This window comes from Cetorhinus maximus, chromosome 25 (genome assembly GCF_964194155.1).
Source record: "Cetorhinus maximus chromosome 25, sCetMax3.hap1.1, whole genome shotgun sequence".
Lineage (NCBI taxonomy): Eukaryota > Metazoa > Chordata > Chondrichthyes > Lamniformes > Cetorhinidae > Cetorhinus > Cetorhinus maximus.
In genome coordinates, this window is record NC_135903.1 from 33,417,511 (window position 1) to 33,442,129 (window position 24,619).

The 24,619-nt window shown below is 44.5% G+C and overlaps 1 protein-coding gene across 1 annotated transcript in view; it reads right to left on the minus strand.

Annotated features, from left to right (window-relative positions):
- LOC144668038 (sodium channel protein type 4 subunit alpha-like) overlaps nt 1–24,619 on the minus strand; it is a 91,573-nt gene that overhangs the window by 65,549 nt on the left and 1,405 nt on the right. The window contains exons 2-4 of the mRNA XM_078529769.1: nt 14,712–14,950; nt 13,101–13,274; nt 11,359–11,715 (exon numbers count right to left, since the gene is read on the minus strand). Coding sequence (XP_078385895.1) covers nt 11,359–11,715; nt 13,101–13,274; nt 14,712–14,950 — 770 coding nt within the window. The remainder of the gene's footprint in view (nt 1–11,358; nt 11,716–13,100; nt 13,275–14,711; nt 14,951–24,619) is intronic.

The following is a 24,619-nucleotide window of genomic DNA, read 5'->3' on the forward strand; positions in this document are numbered from 1 at the left end:
GTATGAATGCTTCTCTAGGCTCTATAAGAATAATGTCACCCAATGCTGTCCTAGCACTACCCAACAAATCTTACCCTGTACAGGCACCAAAATGGGATTGGCCTCCTCAGCTAATGAAGTGGTCTGTACCAGCATACAGCAAGACCCGGGGAACATTCAGGCTTGGGCTGACAAGCAATAAATAACATTTGTGCCATACAACTGCCAGGCAATGACCATCTCTAATGAGAGAAAATTGAACCACCTACCCTTGAGATTCAACAGCATCAGCCTGACTGAATCCTCCACCACCAACATTTCAGGGGGTTGGGGGAGGTTGGTGTGGAGGGGTGGTGGTCACCACTCACCAGAAACATAACCTGACATGCCACATAATTATTGTGGCTACAAGAGCAGGTCAGAGGCTGGGATTTCTGTGGTGAGTAACAACTCTTCACACCTCAATGTCTTTACACCATTTACAAAGCCAGGAATGTGATGGAACACTCCCCAGCTCCGACAAACTCAAGATACCAATGCAACCCATTTATTGACACCCCATCCATCACCTTAAAAATTCAATCCTCTAGCATTGACACACAGTGACAGCAGTGTGCACCATCTACAAGATGTACAGCAGCAACTCACCAAGGCTCCTTCCACAGGACATTCCGAACATGTGGCCTCTATCACCTAGAAGAGCAAGGGTAGCAGGCATATGGGAATACTATTCCCTCCAACTTCCCCTCCAAGTCACACACCACCCTGACTGGAAAATATATCACTGCTCCTTCATCATCATTGGTCAAAATCCTGGAACTCCCTCCCTAAGAGCACTGTGGGACTACCCACACAAGGACTCTAGTGGTCTAAGAAGACAATTCACCATTACCATTTCAATGGTAATCAGGGATGCAGAAAACCTGCTGGCCTAACCAGCGATGCCTACATCTCATGAACAAATAATGCTCTTGGGACCTGGTTTCGAATCCCACCACGGCAGATGGTGAAATTTAAATTTAAAAAAGAAATCTGGAAGTAAAAGTCTAGTGATGACTATGAAATCATTGTTGATTATTGCAAAAAAAACCATCTGGTTCACCAATGCCTTTTAAGGAGGGAAATCTGCTGTCCTTACCTGGTCTGGCCTAAATGTGACTCCAGACTCACAGCAATGTGGTTGACTCTTAACTGCCCTCTGAAGTGGCCTAGCAAGCCACTCAGTTTTCAAGGGCAATTAGGGATGGACAATAAATGCTTTGCATGGGATGCAGCTGAGGGTGTGCAGCTTGGCTGCGGCAGGGCCTGAGACTCCTCAAGATGTAAATGCATTAAAAGCGGTTCAGAGAAGGTTTGCTAGACTAACACCAGGAATGGGCAGGTTGTCTTGTGAGGAGAGGTTGGACAGGTTAGGCTTGTATCCACTGGAGTTTAGCAGAGTAAAAAGTGACTTGATTGAAACCTTTAAGATCCTGAAGAGTCTTGATAAGGCGGATGCGGGGAGGATGTTTCCTCTTATGGGAGAATCTAGAACCAGGGGGGTCACTGTTTAAAAATAAGGGGTCGCTCATTTAAGACAGAGATGAGGAGAAATTTTTTCTCTCAGAGATTTGTGAGTCTTTGGAGCTGTCTTCCTCAAATGGTGGTGGAAGCAGAGTCTGAATATTTTTAAGGCAGAGCTAGATAGATTATTGATTAACAAGGAGGTGAAAGGTTATCAGGCGTAGACAGGAATGTGGGGTTGAGGTTACAATCAGATCAACCATGATCTTATTGAATGGTGGAGCAGGCTTGAGGGGTTGAGTGGCCCACTCCTGCTCCTAGTTCATATGTTTATATAGACTAGACCTCCTGCCAGCAGAATCGTGCAACTGAGAAATAAAATATCTACACTTTCTAAAAAATAAAGCACTTCAAGTATATTAAAGCAGCAATTTGAGGTTACACTGGCAAATGAAAGTAATGTGTATTATTATGTACAGTATATCGTAAGTTTTTAAATACAGTAAACATGCAGAATGGTGCGAAAACAATTGTAATATGAAAACTAAATAGCAGCAGATATTCCGATTTATCCTCTGCTGGAATGTTAAGTACTAATAAAACGATTGATAGAGAAGCCAATTCCCCAGAGAATACCCTCTCTTGAACCTTGCCGAGCAGATGACATTCCAAGGGCGTGATTAAATTCCTGCTGACTCTTATGGAATCCAAATGGAACCAGAGATGTAGGCTCATGCGTTTCCTTCACCCTTGGTAATAATTGCCATGCATCGGTCACCTATTGCACAGAACCTATACTAACAATCCAACAAACCTCTTGCCCACAATCCATATAACAGCAGGAAATTTGTTTTCAATTTACTTTACATTCATTGTTTTTCTGAAGTTGAAGTGAATTGGAGACCATGTTAACCGTGACCCAACAGTATGCAGCTCTTTGGCTCATATTATGTGAGTCAGACACAAGCCGTAAATAAATCACTTGCATCATATCCGTAAATATTTATGTTTAGCCACGGCGTCAAACCAGTCACAAGTAGCTGTCACATTTAAGATACCCGATTTTCAGTAAGAATCACAACATTACTCTTCGTATCAGTCATGTCCTTTATATCCATTGTTTAGTGTGAAATGCATCATCAGAACTAAATTGGAACACTTAAGCATCTCTAACACAACAAGCTGCACATGAAGGACAAATTCCTAAACCGTGGCCTATATGGCACTGTACCTTGTCATTATTAGAACCGAATTAACATGTCAAGCACTGTCACTCCCTTCCCTGATTACGCCTGATATGTGGGAGACCAAAAAAAAAAATCATTGTGTTCCTTGGCTCAAGCTTGAAAACAAAGTTTTAAACGTTTTCCCAGTGAGTATGTGGGGGCTCGAGAAAGTAACAGAACCTGATACAGAGACAGATTTTCACGCTGGCACTGAACTAGAAGAGTAATTAGCACTTCTAGTGGGTTAGGGAAGGTTTGAGTTTCAAGGAGCTTAGCTGGATTTTGACTAAATTGAACTCTTGGGCTGATACTATTTTCGGATATTAATTCATTTATAAAAATATATTTCTCACAATTTACTATTCATCTCCTATTGTTTTAAAGGTGCATTTTGTGCTTATTAAGGTGAACCTATTTGTGCTGGAACGTTTCCTGCAGGTAATTTTCCAAGTTTGTAATGCTGACAAGGAGCCTCACCTGCCAGGATAGACACAAGTCAGAAAACTATCCCTCCAGGATTACCACAGAGCGTGCTTAAGTCAGGTTCAGCCTGACTTAAGATGTTATGCTCAATCTATGAAGCCTCATAAACATGATAAACATGTCTTGGCTCTAACAAAACACACCATACATCAATGTGATTATCTTTTCAGTTTCCAAACCAGCTACCTTCATGTCCCTCTGAATGAGATTATCAATTTAGTGACCAAATTAAGGGGTATTTATTATATCATGGAAGCAAAGTGATGCTCACATCATCTGAACCGAGGCTGATCAGGACTCTTATAGTTGATAATGGGATGAGGGTCTTCACTTTCCATCAGGAGTCCTGAATGACTCGAATTTGAGGGATGAGTTTCAACTACAATGGGGGCAGGATATGGGTGATAGCAAATCAACCGCCCATTATACAACCCACCTGACTGAAGTCAATTGAAAGAAAGATCAGGCAGAGTGTAGAAGGGGTGGCTGATTGTCTGCCACCTGCTTTGCTCACCCACCACAACCTGGGGAGTCGCACCCCAGTTCCTATTGGACATGAGTTCATACTCACAAAAGTGTGCCTTTGACTTGATCTGAATCCAGGCTCCAGAATCATAAAGAACCATGTGTGAACACAGTCTATTACCTAATTCCTCCAAGCTATAACTTAGCTTCCAAAGCATTTGTATGTTGTGATATTTTCATACAGTGTAACAAAAGAAATTCATAATTAGGCTAAAATTACATTATACCAAACATGAAAATGAATGAATATATTAATCCAAGTAAATTTTGATAATATTCTTTGCCTCTTGTATATGCAATCAGTAATAAATCTCTAAATCTACACGACGTAATGTTCCAGTAAGTACTTACTTTGTTTCTCCTTTTCATTTGCCAGCAATCCCAACTAGACATCAACAACAACCTATATTTATATAGCATCTTTAAAGTATTAAATTGTCCCAAAGCGCTTCACAGGAGCATGATAAAACAAAGCATGACATCGAGCCCCATAAGGAGACATTAAGCCAGATGGCCAAAACTTGGTCAAAGAGGTAAGGGATGTAAGGAATATCTTAAAGGAGGAAAGTGAGGTCGAGAAGTGGAGAGGTGGAGGAAGAGTGTCCCAGAGCTGCCGGCCTTGGCAACTGAAGTCACAGCCATCAATGATGGAGCGATTAACATTGGGGATGCACGAGAGGCCAGAACAGCTTCTTTGGGTGGAATTTTACAGCTCTGTCGTGGTGGGGGCAGGGCCATTTAATGAGGCCAGCCATTCAAAAGTCCACTGACATCGACAGGGACATAAAATCCGGCCGGTGTAAAATTCCGCTCTTTGTGTGAGAAAATGAGGGAACTGACTCCCATGTTATGGCTATGCTATTTCTAAGGCACTTCTGAAAATAACTTTCCTTTAGAAAAGCTTGCTGCCAATTTGTTATAACTGAAGTACAGTAATGTGAAGTTGCTATAGTTATATATCAAAACTACCTTGCATTTATATACAACCTTAAAGGTAGAAAAATATTGCAAGGTGCTTCACAGAATGCCTGCGAACCCAAAGAAGGACATATTAGCCGGTTAAACAGGTGGGTTTTAAGGGAGGAGAGGGAATTTGAGAGGCAGTGGGGTTTAGGGAAGGAATTCCAAAGCTTGGGGCCTAGGCAGCTGAAGGTACTGCCACTAATAGTGAGGCTGTTGGTCAATCAAAGGGGCCTTTTGGATATTGTAGGTAATGGTCTGGTTACATCTATATAACTAATTGATAGTTCTTTAGGTATCCTGGTGACACAGGATTGACTGACAATAATTTTCTCTCACACTGTGTTGAAGTACTTTAGTGGTTTACATAGATACCCAGACATTGTGAAGCGCATTTTCACCTCAGAATTTCACTTAGGTCGTACCACCCGACTGAAATCCACAAATGGAAGATGATTAGTTGCTACATTCACCTATAGACAATTATTATGGGCTTTATGTGGACCTTCCTTCGCTCTTTCCCGTGTCTTTTCACACATGAGGCAGACAAAGCGCATGCTTATGTCTGTTTCCATGGCTAGTTTTTCCTGGAAAAGCTGGTCAGCCTGTCACCAGAGGCCATAGCTTGAGGGGTGCCACTTGGGTATCAAGCACGGCTGACCAGGAGATTATGCTGCTCTTACTGTCTGCCATAGGGGTAATGGAAGGATTTACAGGTTGATAATCAACCTGTTTGGCCACGTTATGAATGCACCTTCCCTGGCCACCAAGTCTTGGAGTGGGACTCGAGCCCGGAGATTCTGGCTTAGAGGCAGGGGCGCTACCCACTGTGCCACAAGACCACCTCCTGTATGCGGACACCTGGATTTTAATGCATCACATGGATAGTGAAATTAATTTGTCCTTGAGATGTGCTCCTGCTCCTTCTGCCTTTCTTTTCCAAGGCCATCCCTTATCAGGGAATGGGCCTGCACCATGAGTGTTAACAGCTGTGACACCAATGCCTAGGCACAGAGAGGCTGGGGAGCGCAGCATATACAGAACCTGAGTGTAGGCTAGGGGAGGAGTGAAAAGAGAGAAGGGGAGAGGCAAAATGTTTCTAAGATCAACAGATGGAATATTTTGCACGTAATCTAATTACGGATTATAATACAACACCGCATGTTGGGCTTCACGTTTTCTCTGTTAAGCCTCAATAAATGATACATCAACTCTGTTTGTAGAAGCTGAAAATTCAGAATTATTTCTCTAAACTCTATTAAAAGTATTTTTTTTTCACGCACTACATATTATACTGTTCCCAAATCATACTCCACCATTCAAGTAGTTTCAGTATAAAATGCTCCCTAATTTATCTCACATCCACATAATTTGTAAAAGACCCCAATCTGCAAGGAGGAATCATTTTCAAAGCAATGTACCTCAGTCCAAAGGACATCCAACACTCCAGGCCAGCAGAGGCTCTGATTCACACTCAGCTCGTATCAATCATGACATCATTCAGTACTTCTCATTCAGTCAATGGCATTGGCATCCCTTTTGTCCCTAGTTGCCAAATGTAAGCCTTCAAGCATTGAATGAATGTATTGGCTCAGCCCTGGTGCTAATGATTTCTTTAAACAAATTGGATATTTTTATACAAGAACTACCACTCAGCTCTGACCTAAGCATCGAATCAAGACATGGCAAAAGGCATTGCCAGCCCATTTGAACCTTCAAAGGCCTCCTTACCAACATATGGACTGAAGAAGTTCCAAAGTTAGGAAAACTTCTCAGAGACCAGTCAAGCAACACCATCATGTAGTCAGACAGAATCGTACCTAACAGTTAATGTCCCAGAGTTCTCTATCACCATCCGTGGGTATGTCCTGGCTCACTGGCAGAACAGACCATTCAGAGGTGGAAACACAGTCATATAGTTGAGATGAAATGTTTTTGGGAGGCTGCAACATTGACTCCAAACCCCATGACATCTCACGTCATCAGCTCAAACGTATGGAAGTAAACCTCCACCATTAACACCGTCCCTCAGGTGATGATTTGGTATTCCTCCATGCTGAACAGAACTGAGCTCTGATGGCTGCAAGGGTAAGGAACTTCAACGTCCATCACCAAGAGTGGCTTGGTAACATCACCATCGACTGAATTGGCTGAGTTCTGAAGGATATAGTTATTAGACCAGGCTTACAGCCAGAATAACCTACCTGACCTTTCCCTTTTTAATTTATCTGTCACAGGTACATCTGTCTTTGAGGGTATTGATAGGACTGGCAACTGCACATTGATGCCAAGGGAAAAGAAAATCAGGTAGAGTGTAAAACAGGTTGCTGATTCAACATGAGCCCGCCAATAGTATTGGAACAGACCAATTTTACACTTGTAGTATCCAATCAGAAACAGCATTGGAAGCAGAATCCACAATAACTTTAAAAGGAAAGTGGATAATATTTAAAAAAAAGAATATCTAAAAAGGTCTACGGGGACAGCCAAGGGAACTGGACTATGTGGGTACTATCTCTTTTGAAGAGCCAGCAAAGGAGCAAAGTGCCACCTTCTGTGCTGTAAAATTCTTTGATTCTATGCAACCCATCTCCCCAGTCCCAAAAAGATAACATGTTGTATGCTCCGACTCCTCCAAATATCGATCGGATACTCCCTCTGGAAGGGTGATTCCCCTGGTTGGTGGGGGGGCGGGGGTCCAGAACCAGGGGACACAGTCTCAGACTAGGAGGTAGGCCATCTAGGACTGAAGGGAGGAGGAATTTCTTCAGTCAGAGGGTGGTAAATCTTTGGAATTCTCTACCTCAGAGGGCTGTTGAGGCTCAGTCATCGAGTGTGTTCAAAGCAGAAGTTGATAGATTTCTTGATACCAGTGCCAATAAGGGATATGGGATAGTGCGGGAAGATGGTGTTGAGATGGAAGATCAGCCACGATTTAGTTCAATGGCAGAGCAGGCTCGAGGGGCCGAATGGCGTACTCCTGCTCCTATGTTCCTATGGCCAGAATTTTGACGTCGGTGTGCAGGGGTGGGCCCAACACGCCGACGCGCAAAATGAAGCGCGGTGACCTCGGGCGTGCGTCCCGACATCACCGTGCATCTTTCGTTCAGCAGGCATGCACCGGAGGCGACTGTGCGCCCGCCGAACTGTCAAAGGCCTGATAAGGCCATTAAAAAACCAATTAAAGTAATTATCAACCTTAAGGTTGACGGGCAGGCGAAGAGCCCAAGCGGCCTTCGCGTTTTTCAGGAAACTTCATCCACTGGCGGGATGAGGTTTCCTGAAGGTTTTATCAAATAAAAAAAGCAATTTTTGCACAATTCATAAACATGTCCCAGCTCGTGTGACACAGGCAACATGTGTAAATAATTTTTATGTTTCTTTCTTCAAAAATGTCAATATATACTTAATCTCCCTGAGGCAGCTCTATGCCTCTGGGGGATTTCTGTGATCTTTCGCACGCATTAATTTTCTTCTGTCTTTGCATTGACCTCACCAACGCTTAAGAAGCAGGTTTAGAGCCGTGCAGGCTTTTCTGCTCAACAGAGAGTGTGTTTGATTCTTGATGACATACAACATTTCAGGAATTATTCTATCTTTATATTTTAGTGGCATCTCTAGCTGGCCTTGAACATTTAACTTGTTTCCTCGAGACCTTGGAGTTGAGTATAGGACAGTTGCAGTGTTATTCAGTCATGAAACCCTGCCAGATAACACTAAGACCCCTGGTCCTGCTCCTGGTTGAATTCGGTCAGGTGCCCATCTCCGTCAATGTCAGCACTCCAAAACTGGTTTTCATTTTCCTTTATTTCTCCGAGGAAAGTGCTTCCCCAGTTGTCAAGGTCTGGAGGTTCTTGAATGGAGGTTCTTTTAATAGATTTCTCCTTCTGTCTGGTAAATACAGACGTCCTGGAATGGCAGACCACTTTAAAATAGCCTAACTTGCTGCACCCGTGGCACTATACAATTCGGGTGAGGCATTTTTCCCACCTGTGGACCTTCTTCCCACCACAACGAGGACATTGGAATATGGCGGTTGCCGCCTTTTCAGGGCGTTATCCTGGTTGCTGCCTTGCTATACTTTCAGTTTTACGGCCCACAAATTGAACGGCTTCATCGGGCTGTTCTTGGGAAATTTCCCTCACATCTTGGACAAAAGCCTTATTCTGCCTCCACTCTTCGGCCTGCCTGGTGAGCTGTACAGCTTTGCTTAAATCTAAATCTTCCTGAGATTGTAAAGAGTCAGAGGGATTCTCATCTAAATTTCCACCGACTAGTCCATCTCTGATCAGGTCTTCTTTCCGTGTTCCATACTCACAGTTTGCAGCTAGGCGGTACAAATCATTGACGATTGGGTCAATGCCTTCACCTTGTTTTTGACTGTGCCAGTTAACCTTTGCCCTCTTAATAACCATATTTTAACAAAGACCGAAGTATGAGTCAAAAATTCTGATGACATCCTGTCTCTTTGTTCACCCTCTGTCTGGGGAACACGTTATCGGCCATGCTCCCAATGGCAAATAACAAAGTGCTAACTCGATCTTTGATCTCTTTAGTTGCGAGGCTTGAGGCGTTGTGGTATCAGGTAACTTGTTTTTGCCAATTTTGCCAGTGATCAGCCTGTTTGGGGCCCTCAATATTTTGAGAAGATTCTGATAGGAGGAAAAGACTAGCCATTGCTCACCCAGATTCGAAGTTACTTTTACCTGCGCTGCCTGCCTTGCCAGTCGCTGGGCTGCAGTCATTATTTGGTGGTCTCCAGTGTGGCCATTGGGTTGGACTCAAAGTCCTTTACACGCTGAGCTGCACCGTTGCTGGGATTCACTTGAGGCTTTTCTCATCGTCTTCCACCATTCTGCTGTGGGTGTAGTTGCTGCCATTATTTGTCATGATAGATTTGTCTCGGGATTTGTTAGCCTTTTATTCTAGAAGAAATCTCACTGGAGGCAATGGCAATGTTCAAAAAACATTTCTTTACAGGCTAACTATTTACAGATATGACTAACATAGTTAGAGCTGCCCTCTGAGTTGCTGTTTAGACAACCTCTCTCAGTGGGTGATGTCAATGTGACTTAGCTTCTTTTGCACATGCTCAGTATGCTCTTATTAGGGTTAACCCTTTACTCTACACACGCCACTGGAACTGTATCGCCGTTCCTTCACCATCACTGGGTCAAAATCCTGGAACTCACTGCCAGTGGTGGGCATGGTGGGTGGACCTACACCACAATTACTGCAGCGGTTCAAGAAGGTGGCTCACCATTACCTTCTCCAGGACTATTAAGAATGGGCAACAAATGCTGGCCTTGCCAGCTACGCTCACATCCCAGGAACAAAAAAAAACATCCCCAGGGATGGTAATGGAGGAATCAGAGACGTTGACTATAAGGTATGCTTTGGTGAGTATGTCAGGCTGTTGTTTGACTGGTCTGTGGGACAGCTCTCCCAACTGTGGCACAATTCCCCAGATGTTAGTGAGGATGACCTTGCAGTGTCAACTGGACAGGGTGTGCCTTTGTTCTCTCTGGTAGTTGATGCTGGGCCGTCCTTTTGGTTTTATCCTTAGTCAACATTTCTGCAGTGCATTGGTACAATTGAGTGACTTACTCGGCTATTTCAGCTAGAGGGCAGTAAGAGGTCAACAATATTGCTGTGGGTCTAGAGTCACGTGTAGGCCAGACCAGGTAAGGACATTAGTGAACCAGGAGGGTTTGTACAACATCATCATTATTGAGACTAGCTTTTTAGTCCAGATTTATTAAATGAAATTTAAATTCTCCAGCTGCTATGGTGGTCTTTGAACTCACATTTCCAGAATCATTAGTCCGAACCTCTGATTTATTAGTCCGGTTACATAAGCATTATGCTACCCTCCTCATTAGGGAAGTGATAAGCCATGATCTCATTGAATGTTGGAACAGGCTCAAAGGGTTGAATAGCCTCCTCCTGTTCCTATGTTCTTATGTTAAGTACCTGGAGAAAAAAGCTGAAAGAAGGATGTAAGAGCTATCATGGGATATGATAGTTCCTTGACACTTGGACTGACCAGATGGGCTACATGGGAATTCCTGGTCCAGTACATTCCTGCGTATCCCCTTTGATCTCTACTTTCACCGGTGATTGACACAGGAGTCTGCTTGATTTTATTTTGCAATATAGGCTACACATCCCGTCTAGGGAAAACCATAATTCCATTGAGCTTTTTGGAAGCTGGCTTGACACTAATTGAGTCACACACAGCGTTATTAGTGTTAGCACTTTATAGCTTCAACTTCGTTCCATCAGGTCAACAAAAATCAATTAGGCCAAAATAGGAAGATAACAGTATCTTTGGAAGACGGAGAAAACATTTGATACACCAAGGGATATTTATTTTTAGAGGTTGTTATATGGTGAGAGGCTGCTATGTTGCACCCATAAGACCATAAGACATAGGAGCAGAAATTAGGCCATTCGGTCCATTGAGTCTACTCCGCCATTCAATCATGGCTGATAAGTTTCTCAACCCCATTCTCCTGCCTTCTCCTCATAACCCTTACCAATCAGGAACCTATCTATCTCGGTCTTAAATACACCCAAAGTCAACTGCAAGGAATTCTTATTAACCGAACATGCATCATCGAAAGCTAGTTTAAATGATCCATCCGACTAAAGCAAAGATCAGGAAGAGTGAAGGACTTACCACCAGGTTACCAATCACCATGACCATCATGAAAACCACGAGGCACATGGGCTGCCCTGCTACCTCCATGCAATCCCACATTGTCTCAATCCATTCTCCGCAAAGGATGCGAAACACGATGAGGAACGAGTGGAAGAAGTCGTTCATGTGCCAGCGCGGAAGGGTGCAGTCTTCGGAAATCTTACAGACGCACTGCTTGTAATTCTTGCCAAAGAGCTGCATTCCGACCACAGCAAAGATGAAGACGATAATGGCTAGGACCAGCGTCAGATTCCCTAATGCACCCACTGAGTTACCAATGATCTTAATCAGCATGTTCAGAGTTGGCCAAGATTTTGCAAGTTTGAAAACTCTCAGCTGGAAATAGGAAAGAAGAGCAGATATAGTCCCACTTTGTACTCTTGTTATAGCAATAACCGATTTACCGAGAGCAACTAAGAGTGTACTTAAGATGAAGTGTTGGAACCAGAATGAAGAAACCTTTGCTGATTTTTCTGTGAAATCTTTTGTGCAATTCCTACAATTCAACATGAAACAAATTATTTCTTAATTTAGGCTTTTTTGACTCGCTCTAGATTCATGAAAATTGATTTCAGATTGGCTAATATACTTTGAGGCCCAAACAACAGAGAAAGAAGAGAAACATCGCCTTCTTGGACTCAGAGTCGAATCCCAAAGCTGTGTTTATTGGATATGGAGGCCAGCTGTCATTTCCATGTCTGATGTGTCTAGCACTGATGATGCAATGCTTTGCTGTCTGTACCCAAATGTGCTGAGGGCTCACTACTGTTAACTTAATTAAAATGAGGGCTCCTGATGGTAACGTAATCATAGTTTTCAGTCTGGCTTACTTCAGCATGAAGTTCCCCTGCTGCATTACTAATAAGGTGCTGAAAAGGCCTGAGCGCACCCAAGAGACTGAGGACTAGTTTTAATTGGGTGCCGAGGAGGCTGTCATTCAAATTTAAAACTAAACCTGAGCACTCTTATCCTTTGTCTTGCCCATCAGCCCTGGCTTTGGCTCCCTTGTCAGGCATCACCTGGGAGAATGTGGCCCATATACCACCCTCACCATGTAGATGTCTCGCACACAACATAATCCTCAACTCCACTTTCCTGCCTTTTCCCCATAACCCTTGATTCCCTTACTGATTTAAAATCTGTCTATCTCAGCCTTGAATATACTTAACGACCCAGCCTCTACAACATTGAGCTAATATCTTTCACTAGGTGCTGGCACCTTATAGCATAGCCCTTGTGTTCTTAATGCAGGGTAGGAGACCTATGCAACACCAGCAAATGATGAAAATAGGCTGACCAGTGGCACCGTTCAGGGCATATTGTTGACCCCATCAGGTTGATTCTGCATTTTAGCTTCAGAGCTTTGCCTCTTGGGGATAGTAACCAGAATACCAGGCGCAGAAGTATGCACACTTGCTTTGCAGCTCACTCCATTGTCTACCAGTATGATTCAGGTTAAAGTTTCATTTTTACATGTACTGCCCTAATTCTTGATAGGTGCTCCCACTACATGAAACTCCTCATCGGGAGCATTTATGCTCATGCATTAAGTTAAACGTGTTTTAACCTCCAGAAAGAATAACAGAGTCAGACCGCATTTGCATAAATTATAACAAGTGGAGTTTTCTGGTGATCTATCAGATATTGCACAGGTTTTACTGCACTCCATCTGTTGCTTTAGCTCAGTTACATTTTGCACAGGCAGAACTTCTGATACAAACCAATCTGAATGAACGGAGCACTGACAATCCTTGCACATTGGCCAGTCCTAGCTCGACCAAGCTGAGAGTCACAATGATGCTGTCAAATATGTTCCAACCCACTTGAAAGTAGTAATAGGGATCCAGAGCAATCAGTTTGAACACCATTTCAGCTGTGAAAATCCCTGTGAATACCTGTCAGGAAGAAAAGAGTACTTCAGTCTCTATCACGTACATGCAAACATACAAATTAGGAGCAGGAGTAGGCCATTCGGCCCCTCAAGCCTGCTCTGCCACTCAATAAGATCATGGTTGATCTGATTGTGGCCTCAACTCCACTTTCCTTCCTCAATGGCCTTTGACTCCCTTGTCAATTAAGCATCTATTTAATTCAGCCTTAAAAAATATTGGATAACCCTGCCTTCACCACTCTTCGGAGAAGAGAAGTCCACAGACTCACGACCCTTTGAGGGAAAAAATTTCTCCTCATCCCCATCTTAAATGGGACACCCCTTATTTTTAAACTGTGTCCCCTAGTTCTAGTCACTCCCACAAGGGGAAACATCCTTTCAGCATCCACCCTGCCAAGTCCCCTCAGGATCTTATATATTTCAATAAGATCACCTCCCATTCTTTTGAACTCCAATGGGTACAGGCCCAACCTGTCCAACCTTCCCTCGAAAGAAAACCGTTCCCACTGCCCCCATCCCAGGTATCAGTTGAGTGAATTACCTGCTTAAAGATAACTTACAGAACCTAACGTCCTGCAGAACCAAACACCCCACAGAATGTGCTAAAACTTTGTATGCACTGCATGCATTTATTGGGCCAAAGATGCCGCAAAGTGCACCAATTTAGCGGTGAACATTAGCCAGTGTCCAATCTGCAAAGGTGTTGGCCCTACTGCTCAGTTCATTAAGAACATTTTTAGCATTCCTGGTGGATACCTAAAACAGACGTTTGGCCCCTTACAAATTTAAATGAGGCACCTATCGCTTTTTGAAGGAAACCCATCGATGAATTAGTCAACTGGTCCTGTCCCACTTAGAAGTCTTCAGCAGCTCCACTGACGGTGAAATTAAAACTTTATTTTTTGGAGGACTGCATCTCCCAGCTCCACATTAAAACCATGCCGTGCTGCCAGAAGCCCACTTGTCCCTCCCTCCTGATTGCTACCCCTCCTCCATGCCCAGCTAGCCCTCCACCACCCCTTCCCGCCTGCTGAGATCCTTGGCGTCGAAGCAGCCCATCTTTCAGTCCCCCCCCCAACCCACCAGGTTGCCTCTGGTCCTGCGAATGAGGCTCACATCTTGCTGCTGCTATCCTACTATCCTAATGAGCCAGCTAAATGAATGTTCCCTCGTACCTGTCCCTGGCCTCATGAGACGCAATTTGTGTAAACAAATACAAACTCATGAAATGATGGATGGTAAAAGGTCTAATGGTCCAGCTAGCTTCACACAGTTGTGCCCCAGAATACATTAAAATTTTTCAGCACTCACATTCCTTCGGTTCAACAATTGGAAAAATTGAACCAACAGCCAGCATGGAATTGATGGGCCAAATGGCCTCCTTCTGCACCGTGATTACTCTACGCTTAAATGTTGTGAGGAGAGAAGCATAAATACCTACCAGATTCCCAACAGAGAGCATATTTTCAAAAGTAGTAGTCATGGGGTAGTGCTCCATCGCCATAAAGAGAGTATTCAGCACAATGCAAATAGTGATTCCCAGATCCACAAATGGGTCCATCACAATAAACTTCAGGATTCCTTTGAACTTTATCCACAGCTCACAGCAATCCCAGATTAGAAATTTGTTGGCAAATTTGTACCACCAGGGAGGGCAACTCTGCTGTGCCTCTTCCAGCTCTGCAGAATATAAAGAATCATTTTTGTTATTTGCATAACTCCAGTGTCTTCTTAGAGTGACTGCACAATATTTATATCTTCATGCAGGTGGATCGATAATTCATTGTTGTCAATATAATCTCCATTTAATGCAAGGCTGTAAGTGCCAGAAAAGATGTGGAGCAATTCTAGACATGGAACTTAATGCACCGGGGCATCAGGTGAGCCCTCTCCACAATTGCGCAGCAACCAAACTGAACATAATAAAGTGGGTAGGCCATTCTGTCACTCAAGCCCATTATGTCAGTTAGTTGGATTATAGATGATCTGCACCTTAACTTCACAGCCAACCAAATACTTTTGAAGTCTAGTCACTGTTATAATATAGGAAATATGGCAGCCAATTTGCACACAGCAAGCTCTCACAAACTGCAATGTGATACTGTAATGACCAGATAATCTGTGTTTTTATGTTGATTTAGGACAAACATTTCCCTGACACAGGGGATAGCTCCACTGCTCTTCATTGCAAAAATGCCATGGGATCTTTTATGACCACCTGAGAGGGTAGGGTTTAACATCTCATCTGAAAGACAGCACCTCCAACAGTGCAGCACACCCTCATTTCTGCATTGTAATATCAGCTTTGGTTTCTGTGCTCAAATCCTGGAGTGAGATTGCGCAGTGTTCAGTTCCATTTGCAGCATCTCAGATAATGAAGCAGTTTGTGATTCATGCAGCAAGACCTGGACAGCATTTTGTCTTGGGCTGATGAGCGGTAAGTAGCTTTCATGCCACACAAGTGCCAGGCAATGGCCATTTCTAACAAGAGAGAATCTAACCACCTCCCCTTGACATTCATTACCATTGTCGAATCCTCCACCATCAACATTCTGGAGGTGCGGGGAGTCACCACTGACCAGAAACTTATCTGGACCAGCATAGATAAATAAATACAATGGCTACAGAGGAAGGTCAGAGACTGGGTATTCTGTAGTGATTGACTCACCTCCTGACTCCCCCTACCCCATAACCTTTACACCATCTACAAGGCACAAGTGATGAAATACTCTCCACTTGCCTGGATGAGTACAGCTCCAACAACACTCAAGAGACTCAAAACCATCCAGGACAAAGCAGGCTGCTTGATTGATCCACCACCTTAAATATTTACTCACTCCACCACAATGTTGAGGTCTCCCTGGGCAACTCACTCCCAACTGTGTATCACTGTGCCGCCATTCTGGTGGGTCTGCCCTGTCAGTGAGACAGGACATACCTTGGGATGGTGATGGAGGTTTCTGGGACATCGGCTATAAGTTATGATTTGTTGATTATGATTATGGTTACAAATAAAAAAAAAAAATAAGCTTATCAAGTTTTGGGGCTGCCTGTTCAATTTAAGGTAAAATGGAGTCATGCAGAGGGTGGTGTGACTTGCTGCAAATCCTGCTTGACAACAATGAGGCACAGATTAATTTACAGGGAAGAAGGAGGTACAATATGTTCACACCTGTAAACAATGACCAGATAGACTTGTAATCTCCAAGTATGATAGGGAGGTGTTAGGAACGTTAGGTTTTACAATGGTTATACTTTAAACTGCTCAATTAATTCCATGATAAAACATTAGGGGCTCTAGAGGATAGATCATTAGTATTTCTACCTGGATCCAAGGCCCATGTGATTCACATTATCATGGAGATGGGCTTTGAGAGGGGAACTGTCCACAGGAAACTATTGAAGTGTTGGCTTACAGAATTTTCTAAGATGTCATTGAACTTGACAGAAATAGGTCATTCAGCAAGAATCTGAGAGAGAGCAGACAGATAGAGGAAGCCATTTGGATTGAAGAGGCCAAGTTTGTGAAGATTTAAATGAGGCTGGATGATTTGCCTAGCTTTGGCTAGAGGGAGAAATCTCTTGGTAATCCTCAACCGTGAAAGTCAGTTCAGGGGTTATAAATTACCTGGCTGGAAAAGGAAAAAGGAAGCAAGCTCTAGGAGAATAATTTAGGACTGGTTCCTTGAGAATGAAGTGTTTGTTACAGTCAAAGTTTTAAAATTTGAAATCTTGTCATGTGATCCTTCAAGTCATTGGAAATGCAAATATCTTTTTGAAAGTTATCAGTCTCTACGGGGGTCATAACACTATGTCAGGCTGTTGTTTGACTAGTCTGTGGGGCAACTCTCCCAATTTTGGCACTAGTCCCCAGATGTTAGTTAGGAGGACTTTGCATGAAATGGTGTGCATTGTTGATCCAGAGGCCTAGGTTGATGCCTGGTGGTCCATCCAGTTTGATTCTTTTTCGACATTTCTGTGTCAGTTTGGTGCAACTGAATGGCTTGCTCGGCCATTTCAGAGGGCAATTAAAAGTCAACCATGTTTCTGAGGCTCTGGAATCACATGTAGGCAGATTTCCTTTCGTAAAAGACATTAGTAAAGCAGATAGGTTTTTACGACAATGCAGTATTTTCGTGGTCACCATTACTGGGATTAGGGCATGGATTTTCCCAGATTTTTCCGTGGAAAATCCTAAAAATGGGACAAAAATTCCAAGTCCCGCCCCTGAATCTGGCAGTTTGATCTTCAATGGGGTGGCACTGGAGTCAGGCCAGTGTTCACACGTGTGTAATTACAGTGGCAAATCACCATTGAAATTACCAGCTGCCTTTACTGATGTGGGACACACAAACTCATTGGAACTGTCAATGTGTCCAGGAACTGTCAAGGGATACTGGTGAGTTGACATGGAGGGGATAAGGGCAAAGGGTGGTGGATGGGGGGGGGGGGGGGGGGGGTATGGGGTGGCATGAGTTGGCATATGGACCATAAGGGGCCATGGGGCTGGGTGAGGGGTATGGGCTGGCACAAGGGTATGATGGGGCCATGCGAGTTGGGTAGAGGGGAATGGCTTGCCATAGGGGTTATGAGAGGCCATGGGGGTGGGTGGGGGTATGGGTTCACATGGATGGGGCATAGGGAGTGTGTGGGAGGAGGGGGGGGGGGGGGATGAGGGGTGAGGGAGTGGAGGGATGTTTTTGTTTTATTATAATTTTTAATTTAAATACAGTGCCGGAGCTCAGAGGCAGTCCTTGTGCCCAGCCCAACCCTGCACCCGGCAGCCTCCGCACTCGTTCCGGGATCAACCGCCCAGACTCCTATTTCTGCCCGCACTCCCACCCTGACTGAAACGCTGACCTCTGGGCGGCCATTCCTGAGCTGGGAAACCTGACTCTGCGAACACGACCCTGGAAATTTGGGCTGAGATTTCAATTTCAGGTTTTTAATTCATTGAATGTAAATTTCATCAGCTGCCATGGCAGAATTTGAACCCCTGCCCCCAGAGCATTAGTGGTGTCCTCTGGATTATTGGTCCAGTAAAATTACCAGTAAAACAAAGCAAATATCCCCCTCAGCTCTGTTGGTACTTGGCTGAGTGGTTCTCAAGATTTGTGTTGGAACACTGCCTTGCCTTCTTCAGGGTGTAGGCCTTATTACCAGCTTCCAGATAAGAAGTTAAGGAGCAGGAGCATAAAGAGGAGGAGATGGAGGAAGAGGAAGGGTAGGTGGAAGAGGAGGAAGAGGAAAAGAAGCAACAATCTAACAAGCCCCTTTTTGCAGACAGTATGTTGTTACGATGGAGTGAGATGGGGTGAATTGGTTCCTCTCTATTCAACCTCCTTGTTTGGTGACACCAAAGGTTTAAATTTCTTTTTCATGAGGATATGCCTTTTCCAAATAAAAATGTATTTAACTATTTAAACCGTGAGCAATAAGGAGCCAATCAAACAAGGTTATCTTGAGTCAAAGAAAGAGTAAATTTATTAACCACTAAATCCGAGAAAAACAACAAAAACACAATATCAAGCATTCAGCCCTCATGCAGCCATTTGGATACATACACACACACACACACACACACTCACACTCACACACACAGACACTCACACTCACACAGGCACACACACACTCACACACACACACTCACATTCACACAGACACTCACACACACACACACTCACACACACTCTCTCACACACACTCACACTCACATTCACACACACACACACACACACTCACATTCACACAGACACACGCACTCACAAACATACACACTCACTCACATTCACACAGACACACACTCACACGCACACACACTCACACACACACACACACTCACACACACACACACACATACACACACACTCACACGCACACATACACACACATTCACACACACACACACACACACACTCACAAACTCTCACACACTCACACGCTCACACACAGGCACACACACTCGCTCACACACAGACACACACTCACGCACACACAGACACACACACACACTTACACACACACACTCAGACACAGACACACACACTCTCACACACACAGACACACACATAGACAGACACACACACACAGATACGCTCACACACACACACGCTCACACACAGACACACACACACACACTCACACATACACACACACACACACACAGACACGCTCACACTCACACGCTCACACACACACGCACTCACACATAGACCCACACACACATACTCACACACGCTCACACACACAGACACACACACATACACACTCACACACACACAGACACACACACACATATATCAGTAATAAGGTGAGTTATAATCCAATTAAAAAAGGTAAAAGAATAAATGGTTACGTGTCCTTTAACTGTCATTGAGACATAGATTTTAAATGTTGCGGCCGATTTGGGTTAGCTGGTTTCTTGGACGTGGTCAGATGTAGAAGATTATTATGAGATCTTGGTTCACTGGTAGGTTTCTGGTAGAGTTGGCTTCTCAAAACAGGGGACACACTTATTCCACAACAGAAGGAAAGAGCAGCCCTCAGTCTGTTTCCTCTGCCAAAGACTTTCTTGACACCACTTGTGTCACTTGCAATCTCCCTCTCCTGGCTGGGGAGCCTTGCCTTGAAATATTTCACTAACTGTGTATTTCTGAAAGGTTTCGGGTGTCTCTGTCTGTGGCAGCCATTGGCCGGGGTTTTCCGGCCCCGTTGTAAGTGGGACCTGCCCCGGGAGAGGTGGTGATCCAACCGGAAGCCCATTGACTTGCGGTGGGACCGGAAGGTCCCGGCAATGGGCGGGTGCGGAAAATCCCACCCATTGTTTCAATATCCAGTACTTTGCATTTGTAATGTCCCTTCCTGAGACAGTTATGAGTTTTGATGGGTGCCTGGATTATAGGAAATGTCTCTCTCTTCACCTTAGAAGGTGGCCTTACATTTTTAAGCGGTTTGCTCTGTCTCAGTTCAAATTGCAAAATTTCCAGTCAGTTGAAAGTTAGTGCCTTGTGACAATGTGGCTAACCCATTTGAATACAATTCCTGTAACCCCCAATCCCCTATTCACCAACTGTCCAATCTTCCTTCCTTCATTGCCCACAATGCAAGAATGAAAGGCAACACAAAATATACATTCCAAACCATTTGCCATTCTTGAATTCATTCATGGGATGTGGATGTCACTGGCTAGGCCAGCATTTATTGCTCATCCCTAATAGCCCTTATCAACTACATTGCTGTGGACCTGGAGTCACATGTAGGCCAGACCAGATAAAGGCAGCAGATTTCCTTCCCTAAGGGACATCATGAGCCAGATGGGTTTTTAACAACAATCGGCAATGGTTTCATGGTCATCATCAGACTTTGAATTCCGGATTTTTATTGAATTCAAATTTCACCATCTGCTGTGGTGGGATTTGAACCTGGGTCCCCAGAGCATTACCCTGGGTCTCTGGAATACCAGTCCAGTGACAATACCACTATGTCACCACCTTCTCTTATTTAAAGGTAAATTAAGTACCTTTGTGTGTTCCCTTCGTGATGTCTTCCCTGTGCTTTTGCCTAGCCTGGTGCTCCAATGCCATATCAACCCAGTGGTTACAGCATGGCTGCTGCTGCCTTTCAGAGAGGAGACTGCAGATGGAATTCCAGGGCTACCTCAGGCAGTTCTGGACCTAGAAGACCCCAAACTTCAGACTGCACAGCCTTGTCAAGGATGGGGTGGGGGTGGGGGCAGCAGTCTGGGATGGCTGGTTGACTGGAAACAGCAAGAGCACCAGTGGAGTGTCAGAGGTAGGAGGATGAATGCTGTCATCCTGAAAGAAGGTGGAAGGTTCCTGCTTCACAGAGCCACTGCCACTCCCCCAGAATGGCACCTCAACGATCCAAATAATCCGTTGAAGGACATGTTGCTGGACTGCTGTGAGATTCTGCAAGTCCCTTTGAATCTGCAGCTCCTGATGGCAATGGCCTCAGTTTGCATGGCAGCAAGCTGACCTTGCATGACCTAGTCCGAGTTTCCACTGCAGCACGCAGACCTTTGGTGGAAGCTACTTGTTCCATAATGGAAACAGACATCAGTCATCAGAAGCTGCATCATGGTCAGGTCCACACTTGTGTTGATGGAGTTGACCACCACTTCCAGTTTGGATGGGAAGCGCTTCAAGCTCTGCACAAATCCCTGAGCCACATCGGTGTCGGACTTCTCCACACTCCTTGACACTGAATACACATTTACTGGCAGGCTTCCTAATGCAGCAAGTATTTCAGTGCAGACTCTTCAGCCTCCTCCTGTATCCTGGCTGATCAAAGTCCTCATCTGAGTTCTCTGCAGCAGAACGCACGTGTGACCTCACCAGCCGGCAATCTGGCACCTGTGTTATTCTTGCCCCCTGACTTGGCTGCAGCAAAATTGTGCCCCGTGTCTCACCACATGCCGATCCCGCCTCTAATCTACCTTCTATAGTGTTTGCAGTGTACACAACTGAGCTGGTTGCTTTGAGGGTGAAATTAAGTAGCAATGTGCCTTTGTAATCAATCTCTTGGTTTTCCTTCACTAGTTAACCAGGCTGCACTTCTTTGGTAGCTGAAAGGAAAAAGACACAAGGGTAAGTTTGTAGTGAGGGGAGAGGGGGGAAGGTATGAGGTGCATGCTTTCACCATCTCCAGCTTGTCAGTCAGAAGAGATTGTGGGATGAGGAAGAAGTGGGATGTGAGAAGGACGATTAGGTATGAAGATAAAAGCCATCTTCAATTGTTTATGGCCATGGCCTAAGGAGAGGGCGTTTAAATAATGGCCAGCATCAACTCCTCCACGGAGGTTAGAGCAGGAAAGCACGCCCCTCACCCTCCAGTCAGTTTCTGCTGCCTCTGCCTATCTTCTCCTGCAAGAGAGAGGGAAGTGTGTCAGTCAGTGCGATGCAATCTGTTTGGGTGACATGGCTGTCATGATTGAATGGCTGGCAGTGTGTGCAGGCTGTGAGATATGAGGTAAAATTTTTAGCTCGGTGGGCGGGCACATGCCTCACCCGGGCGAGCGTCCCGACATCAACGCGCAGTCGCGCAATATTACGTTCAGTGAGCGCATGCCTAAGTCGGCAGTGTGCCTGCTGATAATTAAAAGGCTTGTTAAGGCCATTAAATTATCAATTAACTTTAATTTTTTGCTGGCAAAAAGGCCAAGCGGTCTTTGTGTTTTTTAGGAAATCTCATCCACGGGCAGATTGAAGTTTCCTAAAGCAAATAAAAATACAATAAAAATGTTAAAACTCAATTAATAACATGTCCCTACTCATGTGACAGAGTCACATTAGGGACCATGTTTCATTACATTTTTATTTTCTTTATTTTTTTATATATAACACTTCATCTCCCTGAGGCAGTTCTGTGCCTCAGGGAGACTATGAAACGCGCACAAGTGCGCGTGCGTGAAGTTCATACTCACTCAGCTCGCACTCCCCCCCCCACCCCGCCTGCACAGGCAGCGCTCAGTGCCGTCGCTCGCGTTTCACACTGGGCCGGCCTTCATTGGCCCGCACAGCGTGAAATTGCCTCCCAGTCCCGATTGCAGGCGGCTTCCCGACTGCACCCCCCACCACTACCGAGCCTGCCCGTCGTGGGTGAAATCCTGCCCATCGTTGTGAGGCTTGCAGCAGTGTGTGAGGGTGAAGCACGTCCATGTTAAGTAGAAGTGCTGATTGATAAAGATGATTGGTAGGTGCTTGATTGGGCTGTGGAACTTTGAGCAGTGGCTGAGGCTAGTTGTGCAGTTGCTAAGATATGGCATTTGAAGATGCATTCGCTGACCTTGAATGCTCACGTGAGGTCATAATACTTCTTGCAGCACTGCATCCAAGTCCTTGGGGCTAGTATCCTAGGACTGATCTCCGCAGCTACCGGTCCCCACTGTCTTTTGACTGCGCCTGGAGTACCTCTTGTCACCTTGTGGATACAGGATGTGCCTGCTCCTTTCCAGTTTCTCTATCAAGTGTCGCATCAGAAAACTTAGGAGCTGGGTCTCTCCCATGCTTAGCCATTCTTCACTCTTTCCCAAGTCAGACTCTGATCCCACAGGACCCCCTGGCATCTGCTCCAGCCAAAACACACCTCCTCTTTAAGCTAGCTTTAAGTAGTGCTAGCTAGTATCAATTTTGGGCTCCTGGATGATGCATGCAGTCAACTTACATCACATAAATGAGAAGGCAGTATGAAGATGGCATGCTCCCTCTATTAAATCCAACGGGCATGGGTTAATCATGTATCATGCTCCCTGTTGCTGTTTTCAGGGGCTATCTAATTTAGCCCCCAAAACTACTTAAAGGGACAATCTACAAGTTTGTATATGCTTTCCAGTTGTGTTCTTCTACTGTTTAAGTTAATTTTTCTGAGACTTATTTCCCTTCTGCCTTTTGAAAAGCTGCAAATACAGTAGGTTGAAATGTCTTTTGAGTTTTCTAAATGGTCTATGAATTGTTCCCTCCCATTGTGTTACCTTTAGGTGGCCACATTCTTTTAATTTTAACTAAAGCCTGAATTTTTGATGCTTTAAGCTGCCCAGGTTATACCATATTCTTACACAAGGCTGGAACTACAAGGATTTAGGCCTGGATTTTCGCAATGATGGAGACCCTAGCTATCATTGTGAAAATGGAGGAAGAGGCTGAAAATCAGAAGTCCAGCCCCGAACACGGCACCTACCATTTTTGGGAGGGCAGGAATGGGCCCGAGTCAGGATTTGTGCATGAATGTTTCGTGGAGACAGCTGTCCATATAAATCAGCAGTTGCCCCCTCATGTCTAATTGTGGTGACCCAGCTGTGTGAAACATGAATTGTGCAAGTTGGACCTGGTAGGAGCAGGTATGGTCTTTGGGGAGTCCTTTGGAGAGGTGGGTACCCTTTTGAAGGTGTAGGGTAGCCTTCTGGATATGACCCCTGGACACCTTTGGGGGAGGTCAGGTGCCTCTTTGGATTGTTAAAAAGTAGGCATGAATGGGTGTAACAAGCGCATAAACTCATGAACTTTGAAGCTCATCAGAAATGTCAAAAGTGCCACAATGAACTGTCAGAAGCAACTGTCAAAAATGTCAAAACAGTCAAAAGAAAGTATCAAAAGTGTCAAAACTGTAAAAGGCAACTGTTAAGCTGTCAAGGCATTTAGAACTCCTGCCCATTAAATCATTTTAAGAAAATGTCTGGAGTGTTTAAAAAAATCATTGCTTGCTATTTCACTCCGTCTGTTGACATAAACCTGAGGGTTGCCATTACCAGATTAGTGCTGCTTAACTGATTTCACGACCTTCTATCACGACTTCAATTTCATAGTTTAATTGACAGCTCCAAGTGGTTATAGA